The 16369-nt window shown below is 39.3% G+C and overlaps 1 protein-coding gene across 3 annotated transcripts in view; it reads right to left on the bottom strand.

The window, feature by feature from the left end:
• The window catches only part of Pfrx (6-phosphofructo-2-kinase/fructose-2,6-biphosphatase), a 141301-nt gene that overhangs the window by 18147 nt on the left and 106785 nt on the right, over positions 1–16369 (bottom strand). For 2 of the 3 annotated variants that reach the window (XM_089636439.1, XM_089636440.1), the window contains exons 1-2: positions 6342–6424; positions 5274–5434 (exon numbers count right to left, since the gene is read on the bottom strand). In XM_089636439.1, the coding sequence (XP_089492565.1) occupies positions 5274–5360 (87 nt within the window). In that variant the 5' untranslated portion in view covers positions 5361–5434; positions 6342–6424. Of the gene's footprint in view, positions 1–5273; positions 5435–6341; positions 6425–7827; positions 7954–16369 lie in introns of those variants that run through there. The other variant, XM_089636441.1, reaches the window with a different exon arrangement.

Genomic DNA, 16369 nt, shown 5'->3' with positions numbered 1-16369 from the left:
AATGTTGCAAAAAAGCATTTAAAATGGAAAATGCATTGAGAAAACCATTTAAAATGCAAAATGGTTTTTAGAAAAGCATTTAAAATGCAAAATGGAAAATACCCATTTTGCATTTCCATTTGAAATGGATTTATTTGAAATAAAGTACATCTCTGTATATAACATATACAGGTTCATTTTAAACATTAATTAGATGCAAACCGCGTAAGTCAAGTTGTTGAACTATTATCATTGCGTGAAAGTAAATGTCAACTAAATAAAAAATACATTCAGGAGACATTCTTGGCATTCGGTTTAGTTCAGCTGTCAGATGCTCCAGTGCCAAAAGGAGCAGCTATTTCAAGACCAGAGGACTTCAAAACAAAACACATTGTCACAATTGTATTTGCGTTGCCATGAATGAACACTGAACAGTACACAGGATGTGCGTCAGTTTGATTCATTGGCAGCATCTTTGGTAACTAATGACACTAGCACAAGGAATATTCTTAATGTGAATCCAGGACGGAACGTGATCAATGTCGAATTGGTACATGGAACATTAGAGGAGGAATGGAAAGAAAGATGAACGAACTGTGTGATACTATGGTGAGCAAATGTTTGGACGTACTTTGTATAACAGAGAGTATGAAAAAAGGTAGCGGTACAATGCAGCATAATGATAGGCTCGTCATTTGGTCTGGGAGACCAGATACGGAGAGGGCTTGTCAAGGTGTTGCAGCGCTACTGTCTCCCAGAATGATTGAATGTATGTTGCAGTATGAATGTGTAAGTCCGAGAATAATGTGGATCAGATTTAAAATCGGTTTGACAAGGGTGTTTCTTGTTATTTGCTACGCCCCTGTTAATTCTGAAAGCGATGAAGTGAAAGATGATTTTTGGACTGGTGTGAATGTTGTAATGAGACTAAAAAATATGAACGAAAGGATTATAATGGCAGGCGATTTGAATGGGTGGGTGGGAATTAGACGTGACGGATTTGATTCGGTCTTAGGTATGTTTGGGGATAAAAGAACGAATGACAACGGGAACAGAATGCTTGAAGTATGTTTAGAGTGGAACCTGTTTGTGTCGAATACTTTCTTCGATCATAAAGGTATCCACCAATATACGTGGGAAAGAGGAAATGAGAGGTCAATTATTGATTTTGTAGTAATTGACTCTAGGTTGAGAGCTGTTACCGAGGACACAAGAGTTTTCAGAGGGGCTGAGGTCGAAACTGACCACTTTCTTGTAGTGTCGAGAGTAAACCTCTTTCGCGGTTGGCGCTCTAAAGTGAAAACGGTACCAGCTCCGACAAGAGTCAAAATAGAAAAACTGCAAAACGATAATGTGAGAAGTAAGTATGTGAATTGTGCAGAGATAAGATTGAATGCGAAGGAAATGGATGGTCTAAGCATAGACGAAACATGGAACCACATAAAAGTGTGTCTTTGTGAATCTGCTAGGGAGGTTTGTGGAATAAGTACGCAAGGTAGGAAGAAAGGTGATGCATGGTGGGATGATGAGATTAAAGCACTGGTCTCAGAAAAGAAGAAAGCATGGTTGTGTCTGATTGCGGCTGGCAGTGCTTCCAGCGAAGAGAAGTATCGAGCGAAAGAAGTATATAAGGAATGTAAGAAAAAAGTAAGAGTTGGAGTGAAAGAACGAAAGAAACGCCTGGAAGAGGAAGAAGGAATGAAAATGACAAACCATTTCCAAGAAAACATTAAGTTGTTTTGGAAAGAAGTCAAAAGGTCCCGGAGTGGCCCAGAAAACGGAAGCATGAAAGTGATAAAATCAAAAGATGGAAAAATGTTGACGAATGAGGAAAAAATAAAAGAGAGATGGATGAATTATTTCGAGGAAGTCTTCGAAAGCGAAGTGAATGACAGTGATTCCAGTGGCGAATCAGTTATGAATGACGATGGAGTGAATGTTACCGAAATTAGCATGGATGAGATAGAAAGCTCGATTAAATGTATGAAGAATGGTAAGGCTGTTGGGTTTGACAATATTGCTGCTGAATATTTTAAAGGAGGTAGCCGTGTAATTCTCACATGGTTGTGCAATCTTTTTAACCAATGTTTAAAGGAGGGTTACACGCCTTTAGATTGGAGAAGGGCTGTGATCATGCCATTATACAAAGGTAAAGGGTCACGTATGGAATGTGGGAATCATAGGGCTATTAGCCTGCTTAGTTCAGTTGGCAAGCTGTATGGTAGAATTTTGATTGAAAGAGTAAGAAAGGAAACAAAGGATAAAATATGGGATGTGCAAGGTGCTTTCATGAGTGGAAGGGGGTGCATGGACCAGATCTTCTCATTGCGTATGCTCACTGAGAAGTTTCTGGCAAAAAACCAGAAACTTTTCTGTGCCTTTGTAGATTTACAAAAAGCATACGACCGAGTCGACAGGAAAAAGCTATGGAAGGTGTTGTCCAAGTATGGAGTGAATACGAATCTGATTCAGGCAATTGCGTCTCTGTATGAGGGAAGCGTTGCATGTGTTAGGGTAAACGGTGGTTTTACGGGGTGGTTTGATATCACAAAAGGTGTTAAACAAGGCTGCGTAATGTCACCGTGGTTATTCAATCTATACATGGATAATTGTATGCAAGAATTGAAAGAGGTGGGATTGGGCGCGAATTTGAATAATTTGAAAGTATGTTGCCTGTTGTATGCTGATGATGCGGTGCTGATTGCTAATAGTATAGATGATCTACAGTCTCTCGTGTCTAGGATGAACGAAGTATGCATGAAGAATGAGTTAATGATGAATGTAAGTAAGTCTAAAGTAATGGTGTTTGAAAGAGAGAGTACGAAAACAGTGTGCAATATAATTGTGAATGGGGAATACTTGGAGCAGGTGGATGAGTTTGTGTATTTAGGAAGTATGTTTACGAGAGATGGGAAGGCTGACAGAGATATCGAAAGAAGGGTAAATGCAGGTAATTCCGTTAATGGAGGACTAAACGCCGTAGGCGCTAACAAAAAATTGTCCAAAGAAGCGAAGTTAGCAGTCCACAACGGAGTGCTGGTACCTACCTTGATGTATGGAAGTGAGGCATGGAACTGGCAAAGAAAGGATGAAAGTAGATTAAATGCTGTTGAAATGAGATCCCTGAGGCGTATGTGTGGTAAAACCATGTTTGATCGTGTGAGGAATGTGGAGATCCGCAAAGAGTGCAAGGCTGATGTAAGCGTAATGAGTAAGATTAAGAAAGGGACGCTTAGATGGTTTGGGCATGTAGAGCGAATGAGCGAAGATAGGAGTGTAAGGAGGATATATGATGCAAATGTGAATGGTAGCAGAAGTCGGGGACGCCCGAGGAAGACATGGCACGATCAAGTGAATCAGATACTCGAGTCGGGCCATGTCAAGAGTCAGAATAATAGAAGAGTATGTATGAGACGATGTATGAATGTGAATGAGGCAAGGAGTGTGTGCCAAGACCGAGTTGTTTGGCGGTCCGTCCTCTCTGCCTACCCCTGCGGGGAAACGGCGTGATGGTTGGTTAGGTTAGTTTTGAATCCAAATCCAAATTGTCTGGAGCTAGTGAGACTATGCCATCCTCAATTGGGCTGTTTTGTTGTTGTTCGCTGAGGGTAGTGGGGAGGGGAAGGAGATGGTGAAGAAAAAGGTGGAGAAGTACCTGGATATTCAGATCTGGTGGTGGACCAAACACGGCCAAAGCCATTTCAAGCAACGTTTCAATTCTGAAAGGTGATCTTACACCAGGGCAATACTGAGGATATCTTCCACTCTGGTACGTGCCGCAAGTATATCATATATTATTTTAAATGAATAAATTATGAAATAACACAAATTCATCAAATAAAATTCACTTGCGCACGCAGGGATTTGAACTCGCTACCTTCGAATTGCTAGTCTAGAGTAACGGCCGGCATAGTCCAGTGGTAACGCATTGGACTGCCATTCCGAAGGTCGCGGGTTCGAACCCGGCGTGCGCAAATAAATTTTATTTGATTAATTTGTGTTATTTCACAATTAATTAATTAAAATAATATATAGTATATTTGCGGCACGTTCCAGAGTGGAAGATACTACCAGTATCGCCCTGGTGTAAGACCACCATTCAGAATTGAAATGTTGCTCCAAATGGCTTTAGCCGTGTTTAGTGACTAGATCTGAATAGCCAGGTACTTCCCCACCTTCCTCTTTCCCTTCCCCACTTACCTTCAGCCTCACAACATCCCCCAATTGGGGATGCCATAGTCTCACTGGCTCCAGACGGGAGCAGTTGGGACTCTTGTGAGGTATTCACTATAAAAAAAATAAAAAAAAAGTGGCGACTCGCAACTTATGTGTGTAGTAGAGTGCTAACGTTACAAAAATGAAATTATTGATGTTGTTGTAGCTGAATTGGTTTTCTTTTTTTTTTACAAATTTCTGTTTTTTGCATGAAGACTTTCAGGAAATCAAAACATACTGAAATTTTCATACAATAAAAAATCGTTTTGGACTAAACAACATCAATAATTCAAATACACAAATACGAGCCACCACTGGTCGAGAGCCTACCCCCTATTATGTACTAAGTTATATTGGTACTTGGTGGTTTTGATTGATTTCAAAGCATAGCCTTGATTGTAGACTTTTTTTATATGAACTCCACACAGGAGGCCTTGAGGAAAATAATTTCCTTAAGGGCCTATGTCTCTTTGGGGATGTTGTGTGGAGGGTCTTTTTGAGGAGAGGAAGGAGTGAACTTGGGTCTTGAAGAGACCAATGTTGGAGAAGGGAGGAAACACAGATGCCGGCAAATCGTTCCACAGCCGAGCTGTTAAACTTAAGAAGGAGTCGTAGAAACGACCCGTTCTCATGTTTTCTGACCATGCACCAGTGCTGAAGGGATCAATGAAGCTAGTTCCTTGGAGCATCTTCCATAGAAATACCGGTAGAACAAGGACAGAATTTCTACCTGACTCCTGCGCCCTAAAGTTTGCAATCCGTTTGTTAAGATAGGGGAATATATTAAACAGACCACCCAATTCTGCCCGCTGACGCCAAATTTTGACCAAAAGATAAAACCCCGAGAATTCAGAATTAAACCAACAAATATTATTTCACCGAGGAAATGAGCATGGTGCAAATGAAGGGTTCCCAACCTTTGAGGTTAGGAGCTATTTTTCATCTTAATTTTCATGGTGATCTAGTAAAAACTTTTATAAGAATTTAATCTAATCTAATTTAATCTTCCTCTTTTCCTCCATCTCCTTCCCTTTAACGATTCTGTTCTCAGAAACCTATTAGTTAAAGTAAGGACTCACCGCTACTTCGCCTCCGCCCTCGAGCCACTGGCAGACGTCATCCAGGGCGTCCATGGCGCACTGCGTCCGGATGGCCATGGCCTCCATGTTGTCGTGGCGGAAGAAGTCATGACTCTTGTACGCCGTGGTCACGTGCCGCCGGTACTCACCCAGGTTGAATACTGAAAATACAACAGCATTGCCATAAGTTTAGATGATTAAAAAATAATCTCGAATTGAGTCTATCAGAAATCGGACTAAAAACTGGATATACAGAAAGAAAGCCATCACATTGCATAAGTCATTATGTCAATTTTGTTTAGGCTAGATGGATATTATCGAAGGGTATATACGTTGCAGAGCAGAAAGAGTTTTTCCTCTGTACTTATTCTATTGAATTTCTCTTGGGCATGCTGGGAATGAACCATCTACGGGTCATTGCTACACATTTCTTCAATCCGATCGTGGATGGCTTCAAAACTCGGATATTATGGAGAGTTTTCATTCATATGTTCCCGATGGTTATCTCCGTCACCGACAGCATAGACTGTTATATCTTCGAGCCTGCGCGACTAACTTGCCAATGGTCATTCCGGTGGGAAGAGAGATGACGGCCTCCGTGGTCGAGGGGTAAGACTGTCGACTAGAAACCCGAAGGTCGCGGGTTCAAATCACGGCGTGCACCAGTAAATTGATTAATTTGTGTTATTTCACAATTTATTCATTTAATTTATTATAAAGTATACTTGCGGAACGTTACAGAGTGGTAGATACTCTCAGTATCGTCCTGGTGTAAGACCACCACTCAATATTGAAACGTTGCTTGAAATGTAAGTGTAAGGAAGTCCCCCACTTTTCTCTTCCCCATCTCTTTTCCCTCCCAACATACCCCAATTGGGGATTCTGTATCTCATAATTCTCAATTAAATAAATTACACAGTAAATTTGCAATTCGATTCAGGTGAAAGATGCTATCATTATCAAAAGTTTTCTTTGAGATTGGTGGCTAGATCGGATTAGTGCCATTAATCCTTTCTCTGCTGGGTTATGGGAACGGGGCTGAGGACGCTACATGAGGAAGTGACTCACCCCGGGTATTGATGCCTATCCAGTTGAGGTAGCGGGAGAGCTTCTTGGAGATGTAGGTCTTGCCCCGCGCCGGCAGCCCCACCATGGCGGGCGATCACGTGAGGGTTATGGGAACGGGGATGAGGGCGCTACATGAGGAAGTGACTCACCCCGGGTATTGATGCCTATCCAGTTGAGGTAGCGGGAGAGCTTCTTGGAGATGTAGGTCTTGCCCCGCGCCGGCAGCCCCACCATGGCGGGCGATCACGTGAGGGTTATGGGAACGGGGATGAGGGCGCTACATGAGGAAGTGACTCACCCCGGGTATTGATGCCTATCCAGTTGAGGTAGCGGGAGAGCTTCTTGGAGATGTAGGTCTTGCCCCGCGCCGGCAGCCCCACCATGGCGGGCGATCACGTGAGGGTTATGGGAACGGGGATGAGGGCGCTACATGAGGAAGTGACTCACCCCGGGTATTGATGCCTATCCAGTTGAGGTAGCGGGAGAGCTTCTTGGAGATGTAGGTCTTGCCCCGCGCCGGCAGCCCCACCATGGCGGGCGATCACGTGAGGGTTATGGGAACGGGGATGAGGGCGCTACATGAGGAAGTGACTCACCCCGGGTATTGATGCCTATCCAGTTGAGGTAGCGGGAGAGCTTCTTGGAGATGTAGGTCTTGCCCCGCGCCGGCAGCCCCACCATGGCGATCACGTGAGGGTTATGGGAACGGGGATGAGGGCGCTACATGAGGAAGTGACTCACCCCGGGTATTGATGCCTATCCAGTTGAGGTAGCGGGAGAGCTTCTTGGAGATGTAGGTCTTGCCCCGCGCCGGCAGCCCCACCATGGCGGGCGATCACGTGAGGGTTATGGGAACGGGGATGAGGGCGCTACATGAGGAAGTGACTCACCCCGGGTATTGATGCCTATCCAGTTGAGGTAGCGGGAGAGCTTCTTGGAGATGTAGGTCTTGCCCCGCGCCGGCAGCCCCACCATGGCGGGCGATCACGTGAGGGTTATGGGAACGGGGATGAGGGCGCTACATGAGGAAGTGACTCACCCCGGGTATTGATGCCTATCCAGTTGAGGTAGCGGGAGAGCTTCTTGGAGATGTAGGTCTTGCCCCGCGCCGGCAGCCCCACCATGGCGGGCGATCACGTGAGGGTTATGGGAACGGGGATGAGGGCGCTACATGAGGAAGTGACTCACCCCGGGTATTGATGCCTATCCAGTTGAGGTAGCGGGAGAGCTTCTTGGAGATGTAGGTCTTGCCCCGCGCCGGCAGCCCCACCATGGCGGGCGATCACGTGAGGGTTATGGGAACGGGGATGAGGGCGCTACATGAGGAAGTGACTCACCCCGGGTATTGATGCCTATCCAGTTGAGGTAGCGGGAGAGCTTCTTGGAGATGTAGGTCTTGCCCCGCGCCGGCAGCCCCACCATGGCGGGCGATCACGTGAGGGTTATGGGAACGGGGATGAGGGCGCTACATGAGGAAGTGACTCACCCCGGGTATTGATGCCTATCCAGTTGAGGTAGCGGGAGAGCTTCTTGGAGATGTAGGTCTTGCCCCGCGCCGGCAGCCCCACCATGGCGATCACGTGAGGGATGTTCACATAATTGGCACGCTCTCCTGTAAACAACAAACACCACTCTTAATACATATTGCCACAGACAGATACATACAATCTTTCTTCATTGATAAACAATTAGATTTTCAGTATTTAGGAAGTAGGAACTAGATAAAGGCGTACCGTTATAACCTAAAACACTTTCTCGTAAATGACTTTCTTGTAAAAGAGCGGGCCCGATTAAGGGTTTATATATTTATTAAGTGTACATACCGATTTTCACAACAATTCATCACATTTCAAAGTTAAAATTCAAGTTCCATGAAAGTCCTATCCAAGTTATGTTAGTATCCAAGTACTATCAAACAATCGGCCAATGATGAAATAATAACAGAACTTGAATAGAACTTTTTAACTTTAAATTTGATGAATTGTTCAAATTCTGTGAAACAACCTGTCCTTAATGACTAAAAACTGTGACGATACTATTTAAATGACACCGCATATAAAATAAAATAATGAGACTCAATTTCGTTCAGTGTAGGTGGAAAAAAAGTGAGTAGCATTTATTTTATTTTTGGTAAATATAGAGGAAATAGGGACACGCTTACAGTAACTTTTTTTAATTGTTGAAGACAATATTAGCGATTCTTAAGCGAAAATTTGAAACAGAAAAAGATATGGACGCATCTGGGAAATAAACCCAGGACCTTTGCCTTTCTGGGGCAAATTTTCGCATAAGAATCGCTAATATTGTCTTCAATAATTAAATATTACAATATGACTTGATTACAAATATCTACTTTTCTCTACTTTCTATAAATATAGTATGTATGTATTGTAAGTTTTTAGATTTTCACGGCCAAAAGCATTTTTGTTGTTTGTTTTTGGGGTGTTATGCCGTGTTGCGCTAACTCCTTCTTTAGCCGACGTTTCGGACAGCGTTGCAGTGTCCATCATCAGGGCAGATCCGGTAGATCCGAAGATGTGTAATTGTTGGTTGTCGAGTTTGTGCTTATTTACTTGGAAGCGATACTGTGCCGCAGAAACAAAACTTGGAGCAGAACTTAAAAAGCTGACCGATGCACTGGAGCGCAACGGTTACCCGGCAAGTCAGACAAGGCAAATTTTAAGAGCCAAATCTACACCTTGAGTGATGAGGCCCATTTCCACCTCGGTGGCTTCGTCAACAAGCAAAATTGTCGCATCTGGGGCTCGGAAAACCCAAGAGTTATTGTTGAAAAGCCTCTCTATCCTCAACGTGTGACTGTTTGGTGCGGTTTATGGTCCGGCGGAGTCATTGGACCTTACTTTTTCGAAAATGAGGCTGGAGCAACAGTTACGGTGAATGGATTGCGCTATCGAGAGATGATTAATGATTTTTTATGGCCGGAATTGGAGGGTATTGATCTAGACAACGTTTACTTTCAACAAGACGGCGCTACGTGCCACACAAGCAACGAAACCATTGATTTTTTACGATTGAATATCAAAATAACACCTCTTATTGGAAAACCCTGTATATATCTTGAATTCCCATTTCAGAATCATCTTGGATTTTTTTTTCGAATTTGAATAAGTTTTTTAATTAAGGCCCCGTAGTAAGCGTTCAAAGATGGTTTGAAAGTGAGATAATAAATACGAATGTTAGAGGGAGCGCGCTAATATTAAAAAAACGATAATAATTAAGCGAAAATGGTGAAAATATTGAATAAAACACAATTCATTTGAAATAGAGCAAAAATCTCTCGACAAATGCTTTAGTTGCATTTAAAGATACACTGCGAATTTTTTCATGACTATAACATATTAAATAACAGAACAAAACGCGTTTTAAATAACTTTCGGAGCTTTCTTCGCGATTTTTTTTCTATCGAGGGAATTTTGATATAATTAACGTTTCGTAACAAATGTATCGATATTATCTTCAATAATAACATTATTTTTCGAACTTAAAAACTTTTAACTTTAACTTTTTGAGTTAACGAGAAACTTGTTATAAATCGGTAGAAATTGGGCTTAAAAAGCAATTAAATTTTTTCTTAGGTTGGGGGGAGAAAGAGAACTCTCCTAATTAGAAAACTAGTTTAAATAATGAACTTCCAAATTTAATACGATGGCTAATTCAATTAAAAACTTAAGTGGTTAGATATTTTCCCGCATGCAAGCTATTTAATACACGGTATCCGGAAATTCAAAATACAAGCAGGAAACTGAAGGATCTATTTAGCAAGCTATTTAATACACGGTATCCGGAAATTCAAAATACAAGCAGGAAACTGAAGGATCTAACATCACATAGAGTACCCACAAAACCTTTTTTTTTCGATTTGAGCATTTTGATTTTTATACACTTTTTCAAATTTTTTTCGGTAACATTACGAGAGTTACGATTTTAAACTTCCACGCATTAAGATTGCAGAAACCAGTGGCGGCTCGGGACTTTTTGGTGTACTATAGTGCTAATATTAAAATAGAAAATCTTTTTCAGCTACAACAACTCCAATAATGCCCCTTTTTATAATATTAGCACTCTAATACATCCAAAATTCACGAGCCGCACTGGCAGAAACAGCTGATAATAAAAAATTATAACACGGAGAAAAAAGAGTATTGCTAATTTATTAAGAATCTCTTCAAATTATTGGTAACCCGGTTAAAAACGGGATTGCAGGCCTTACGAATGAATAAACAGGTTTCCTGGTAAACTTTTAGTATAATAAACAATTCTGATATCGGAACACGTGCATTTATTTGCCTTGATAATATATGGATTTTTTTTTACACACGCTAAACTGTCAAAGCAGTTTGTCAGCAGGTCAATTTAACAGTATTAATATATTACAAAAGCATACATATAACAAGAAATCACAATATTTAAAATAGATACAGAAGAATAACTTATATAACTACAAAACAGAGACATATATAACAAAAGATACAATAGAATAACTTTTAACTTACTACAATACAAAAGAATAAAATACAAAGATAGTCAGTTGTAACACAGGCAAATTACTCATATTCATATATATATATAAGATTATAAACAATATCAGTATAAAAAATATAATAAATAATATCATACAAAATGCGAAAATAATCCGGATTTTCATGAACACGTGTTCCGACATCGCGATAATATATTTGTAATTTACTAAAAGTTTATCAGGAAACCTATTAATTCAATCGTTAAGGCCAGTAATCCCGTTTTTAACCGGATTATCTATAATTTAAAGAGATTCTTAATACATATTTGTAATAAGCATTTACTCAGTGGCTCGTCATAATTTACAATAAAAATATATAAATTTGTTTTAGACCACTTTAATTTTAATTACACACAGTAGAGTGTAATTGAAATTAAAGTGGTCTAAAACAAATTTATATCTTTTATTGTAGATTCTTAATAAATTATCAATACTCATTTATCTGCATTAAGCCACCGAAATTTGTTCATAAATTTACAACTTCTGACTCGATTAACTCGAAAACGAGGACTCAATTCAATAAAAGTTATACCACAAAATCGACTCCAAATGTGATGTAGATTAACTACGAGTTTCTGGACACCGTGTATAATTAATCTACGTAATGTACTTACTAAGTGTGATATTAGGTGGTCACGACATACTCAGTAAACGTGCCTCTGACGGAAAAGGAGACTAATAATATATTATGTAATGTCAAAGGTCATATTATGTCACGGCTATGGAATATACTGCCATTGGGAGTAGAGGGCGCAATCAATGGGTGTGTGGTTGGGAAAATAATATTATATAATAATATGACATAATCAAAATTCAAAAATATATTTATTGCACAAAAAGAGTACAAAGGGTATAGCTTATAGGTTACATCCTATTTCTTCCAGCTAACCCAACAAATACACATTATATTACAAAACCCAACAATTACATGCTAACAAATGTATGTAAATAAAAAATAATATTTAAGTAGTGTGGTCCTTTTTGAAATATAGTTTTGTTTGCTTTTGGGATTAATAAGTTTTCTGTGAACCTTGTAGCGTGTTTATGTGTTGAGTTTATTTGTGGGAACTTTTCTGGAGATGATCGAACTAACAGGCATAACTCCATTATATATATGTCCGTCACTGTCAGAAGTTTGAGGTTTTTAAAAAATTGGTCTTTATTAATCATTTTCGTAGGCACCTCTTTTGGATGATAAAAACATCTTTGGCGTTTACTGAGTTTCCCCAAAAAACTATTCCGTGTTTTATCATTGAGTATACGTATCCATAGTATGCGGTATAATCGAAACATAATAAATATCCGATTCCGTAATATTTGAATAATCGGACACGAAATGTGGATTTAAATATCGAAAGAAAAAAATAATGGAAATAATTAGGCCCAGTTGTTTCGCAGAAATTCAAATGTATCATTGTCTCAAGTGGCCATTCAGTGCCATTTTGTTTTTCTTTTTACGATAATTTCTGCGAAACAACTTAGTTACTTAGTTTTATTGCAAAAATAGTTGAAAATTATTACTTTATTTTGTTTCAAGCAACAACAAAAAAGCGTTGAAAACAGTTAAGTTTTTTGTAAATATTTTATGAAGTAGACATATCAGGGTACGTATACATTTGCGAACCAAAACGCGAAACGTACCACGAATTACGGGAAAGGCACGAATCAACTGCAAGCGGCGTTTCGTGCTATTTGCGGTTGCTTCGTATCTTTCCCATAAGTTGAGGTTCAGTTCGGCTGTTCGGCTCGCGGATGTATACGTAGAATTAAATAGTTGATGCTTGTGTCAGATAATAGCTGGAGAACTTCAAAACAAAGTGGTGTGAACTTCAAGTGATTTTGTACATGGAATTATTTTTTTTAAATTTTATTAGAAAAAAATTAAAACCGTGAAATAAAATACAGTTTAAAATAATATTGGTGGAATTTAAAAATAATTTAATAATGACTGAACGCAAACGACATCCTTTTTTAAGCGAAAGCAAAAAGATGAGTAGATGAGATACTTGAATTTAAATATTAATTAAAAACAATTATTTTTTAAATGTAAAATAAAATGTGTGTTTAATTTATTGACTTTTAATTTTTCAGACGTTTCGAATTAATTTGATATATCTATGAATTAAATGTAATTTAAATTTAGAATTCAATAATTTTATTTAGTGCACGATATATTTTTTTACTAAACTTAATTTAAATCGTTACATAATGGCAAATATTATTACAGCACTCTTCCTTCGGTTCAATGTGTTCTGTCAAACGTACACTTCGGTGCGGCGGTACCACGCGCCGCTACAGGCCGCCGCGCAAATGCTACACATTTCTGTCTTATTCACATTTATTTGCGAACAAAATGTTTTTTCAATCATTTACACAAAACATTAAAACATTAGGGTGTGGACGCAATGTTTTTGTTTTCCATGGCCGATGGAAAACATTCTCCGTGTAAATGTTTAAAATGGTTCCATGATAACTCAGCATAATGACAATTCAACACACCTTTAAAGGGTGATATAGTCATTAAAATTAGTTTCCTACGTAACCTATTTAACCTAGTTTTTGTTTCATCACTTTTCATAAATTTACATCACTTTTTAAAGGTGTGTTGAATTGTCATTTGCGGAATGCTTTCATTAGCAAGTATCTCCCCCTTCGTGCCGCCTGAATTTCTATAATAGAAAAGCGATAAACCGTTCAAATAATAATAAAATTCCCCGGCATTGAAACACGAAATGACTTAATAGACCAAGTGCTTACATAATTAATGCAGAAAATCAATATGCCAAGTGGGTGTATTCAATGATAGTGATGGATTGATTATGTAAGATCTTGTCATATTCCGCTATGTCCAGTAGAGATGAGTCTTTCATGAACCGCAAGGCTCAATTGTGCGGCTATTTTAATGAGTCGTATACGTACGACTCTCGATAAAACGGTACCAGGAATCATGCTTACTCTGGGGAGCTGAGAGCCGTATCAGGCGAGCACACTGAGCGTACGCTCTGAGTTTATGGCTCCAGTTCAATCGAGACGTCGTTCAATTAGGACGTCGCGTCGTTCAATTGAGACGTCGTTCAATTGAGACGTAGTTCAATTGAGACGTCGTTCAATTGAGCCGTCGTTCAATTGAGTCGACTCTTTGAGCTGGACGAAAATATTGAGCTGGTACCGTGGCTCCAACTCTTGCTCTTGAGCCGTGACCCATCGGTAATCAAGGACAATCAATAATCACCGCTGTGTGAATTGTCCATGGGCATCAAGTCACTGCGATTGTCAAATAATATACAAGGAAACGATAGTATAAATGATAAAATTAACAGGTAAATCCAGTAATCCAGTCCTAGATGTGAACGTATCTTTTTCTGATTTTTCTGTTTCAAATATTCGTTTAGGAATTTCTAATATTGTCTTCAATAATGAAATGTTATAATATAATATATATACAGGGTTTTCCAATAAGAGGTGTTATTTTGAATAGCCCGCTATTTCGGTAAATGTTACTTTTGAAGCTGTCATTTTTTGACATTTGACAAGTAGAAACTACGCCATTAATAAAAATGGTACGATACACGCTTCAACAACGCATTGAAATGATTAAAATTCACTTGAGTGAATCAAATGCAAATCATCTTGAGTGATGAGGCCCATTTCCACCTCGGTGGCTTCGTCAACAAGCAAAATTGTCGCATCAGGGGCTCAGAAAACCCAAGAGTTATTGTTGAGAAGCCTCTCTATCCTCAACGTGTGACTGTGCGGTTTATGGTCCGGCGCAGTCATTGGACCTTACTTTCGAAAATGAGGCTAGAGCAACAGTTACGGTGAATGGATTGCGCTATCGAGAGATGATTAATGATTTTTTATGGCCGGAATTGGATGGTATTGATTTGGAAAACGTTTACTTTCAACAAGACGGCGGTACGTGCCACACAAGCAACGTAACCATTGATCTTTTACGATTGAATATTAAAATAACACCTCTTATTGGAAAACCCTGTATAATACTTTTTTTACAAGAAATTTTTTTAATTCTATTCTATATTTGCAACTTGTATTTCCTTTGTTTAAACTTCCTAGGGTTAACCTTGACTAGTAATTCTTCGTAATTTTTCAAAGTTTCTGCGGTAGTGTTTTGTATAATTTATTTATTTAAAAATATTTGCTTACTGGAAAAGTCCGCATCTCATTTTATTTGTCCATACCAGATTTTGAACCCGTGACCTCTGGGTTCTAGTTTTTTTCGTATCAAGTTAGCATATTTATTAGAGAATAGGTAAAGAAAACATTTATTGTAAACAAGTGATTTTATGTACAGAACCTTGAAACTGTACATAATATAACAATCAGTAACGATTTTATTAACAGCGACGGTTTTTTCAATAAGCCTACATCAATGAAGTTTATCTATAAACACGACCGTTTACAACTTACAAACGAAACGAATTCCGACGAAAATAATTTGTATGGAAAACGTTGATACACAACTACACATGTTGAACCATTTAGTAAAAATATACATAAATGCATTTACCCATACATTCAGTGAAAATGGACATGAGCAGAACGAAGTAGTCTTGCCAAGGAATGACGTCAGCGAAGAAATGGCGCGAAAATGAGATTGAACGTAAATGACCCGCGAAGAAAATCTATGAATTATACAAACATTATTAAATACGTAGAGTATCTAGTTATCTTATCAACATAAGACAGGATTCTACTGTCCCAACCGTCTGGAGCCAGTGGAACTATGGCATCCCCAATTGGGTGTGTCGAGGCTGAAGGTGGTGGGTAGGGGCAGGAGATAGTGAAGAGGATGGTGGGGTAGTGCCTGGCTATTCAGATTTGGTCTGGTATCAACCACTCTGGAAGTCGGCCGGCATTTGTTTGATTTTTATAAATATCTACAGTTTATTTAGAGGTTAATAAAATTCAGTACACCTCCAAAAAAAGATAAACAAACTCTGTGTGAAGCCCGGGCAACGGGTAGAAAACCAGGGTAGTAGTCAATATTTACCGGTTCTTCAAATAATAATCAGTTCAGGGGGTCTAGCACAGTGAAATCGATAACTTTACTGGTTCTTCAAACAATAATCAGTTCAGGGGGTCTAGCACAGTGAAATCGATAACTTTACTGGTTCTTCAAACAATAATCAGTTCAGGGGGTCTAGCACAGTGAAATCGATAACTTTACCGGTTCTTCAAACAATAATCAGTTCAGGTGGTCTAGCACAGTGAAATCGATAACTTTACCGGTTCTTCAAACAATAATCAGTTCAGGGGGTCTAGCACAGTGAAATCGATAACTTTACCGGTTCTTCAAACAATAATCAGTTCAGGGGGTCTAGCACAGTGAAATCGATAACTTTACCGGTTCTTCAAACAATAATCAGTTCAGGGGGTCTAGCACAGTGAAATCGATAACTTTACCGGTTCTTCAAACAATAATCAGTTCAGGGGGTCTAGCACAGTGAAATCGATAACTTTACAATAT

This window comes from Hesperophylax consimilis, chromosome 10, assembly GCF_061612785.1.
Source record: "Hesperophylax consimilis isolate HC1 chromosome 10, BYU_Hcon_1.0, whole genome shotgun sequence".
Classification (NCBI taxonomy): Eukaryota; Metazoa; Arthropoda; class Insecta; order Trichoptera; family Limnephilidae; genus Hesperophylax; species Hesperophylax consimilis.
This window is presented reverse-complemented; position numbering and strand designations above follow the sequence as displayed.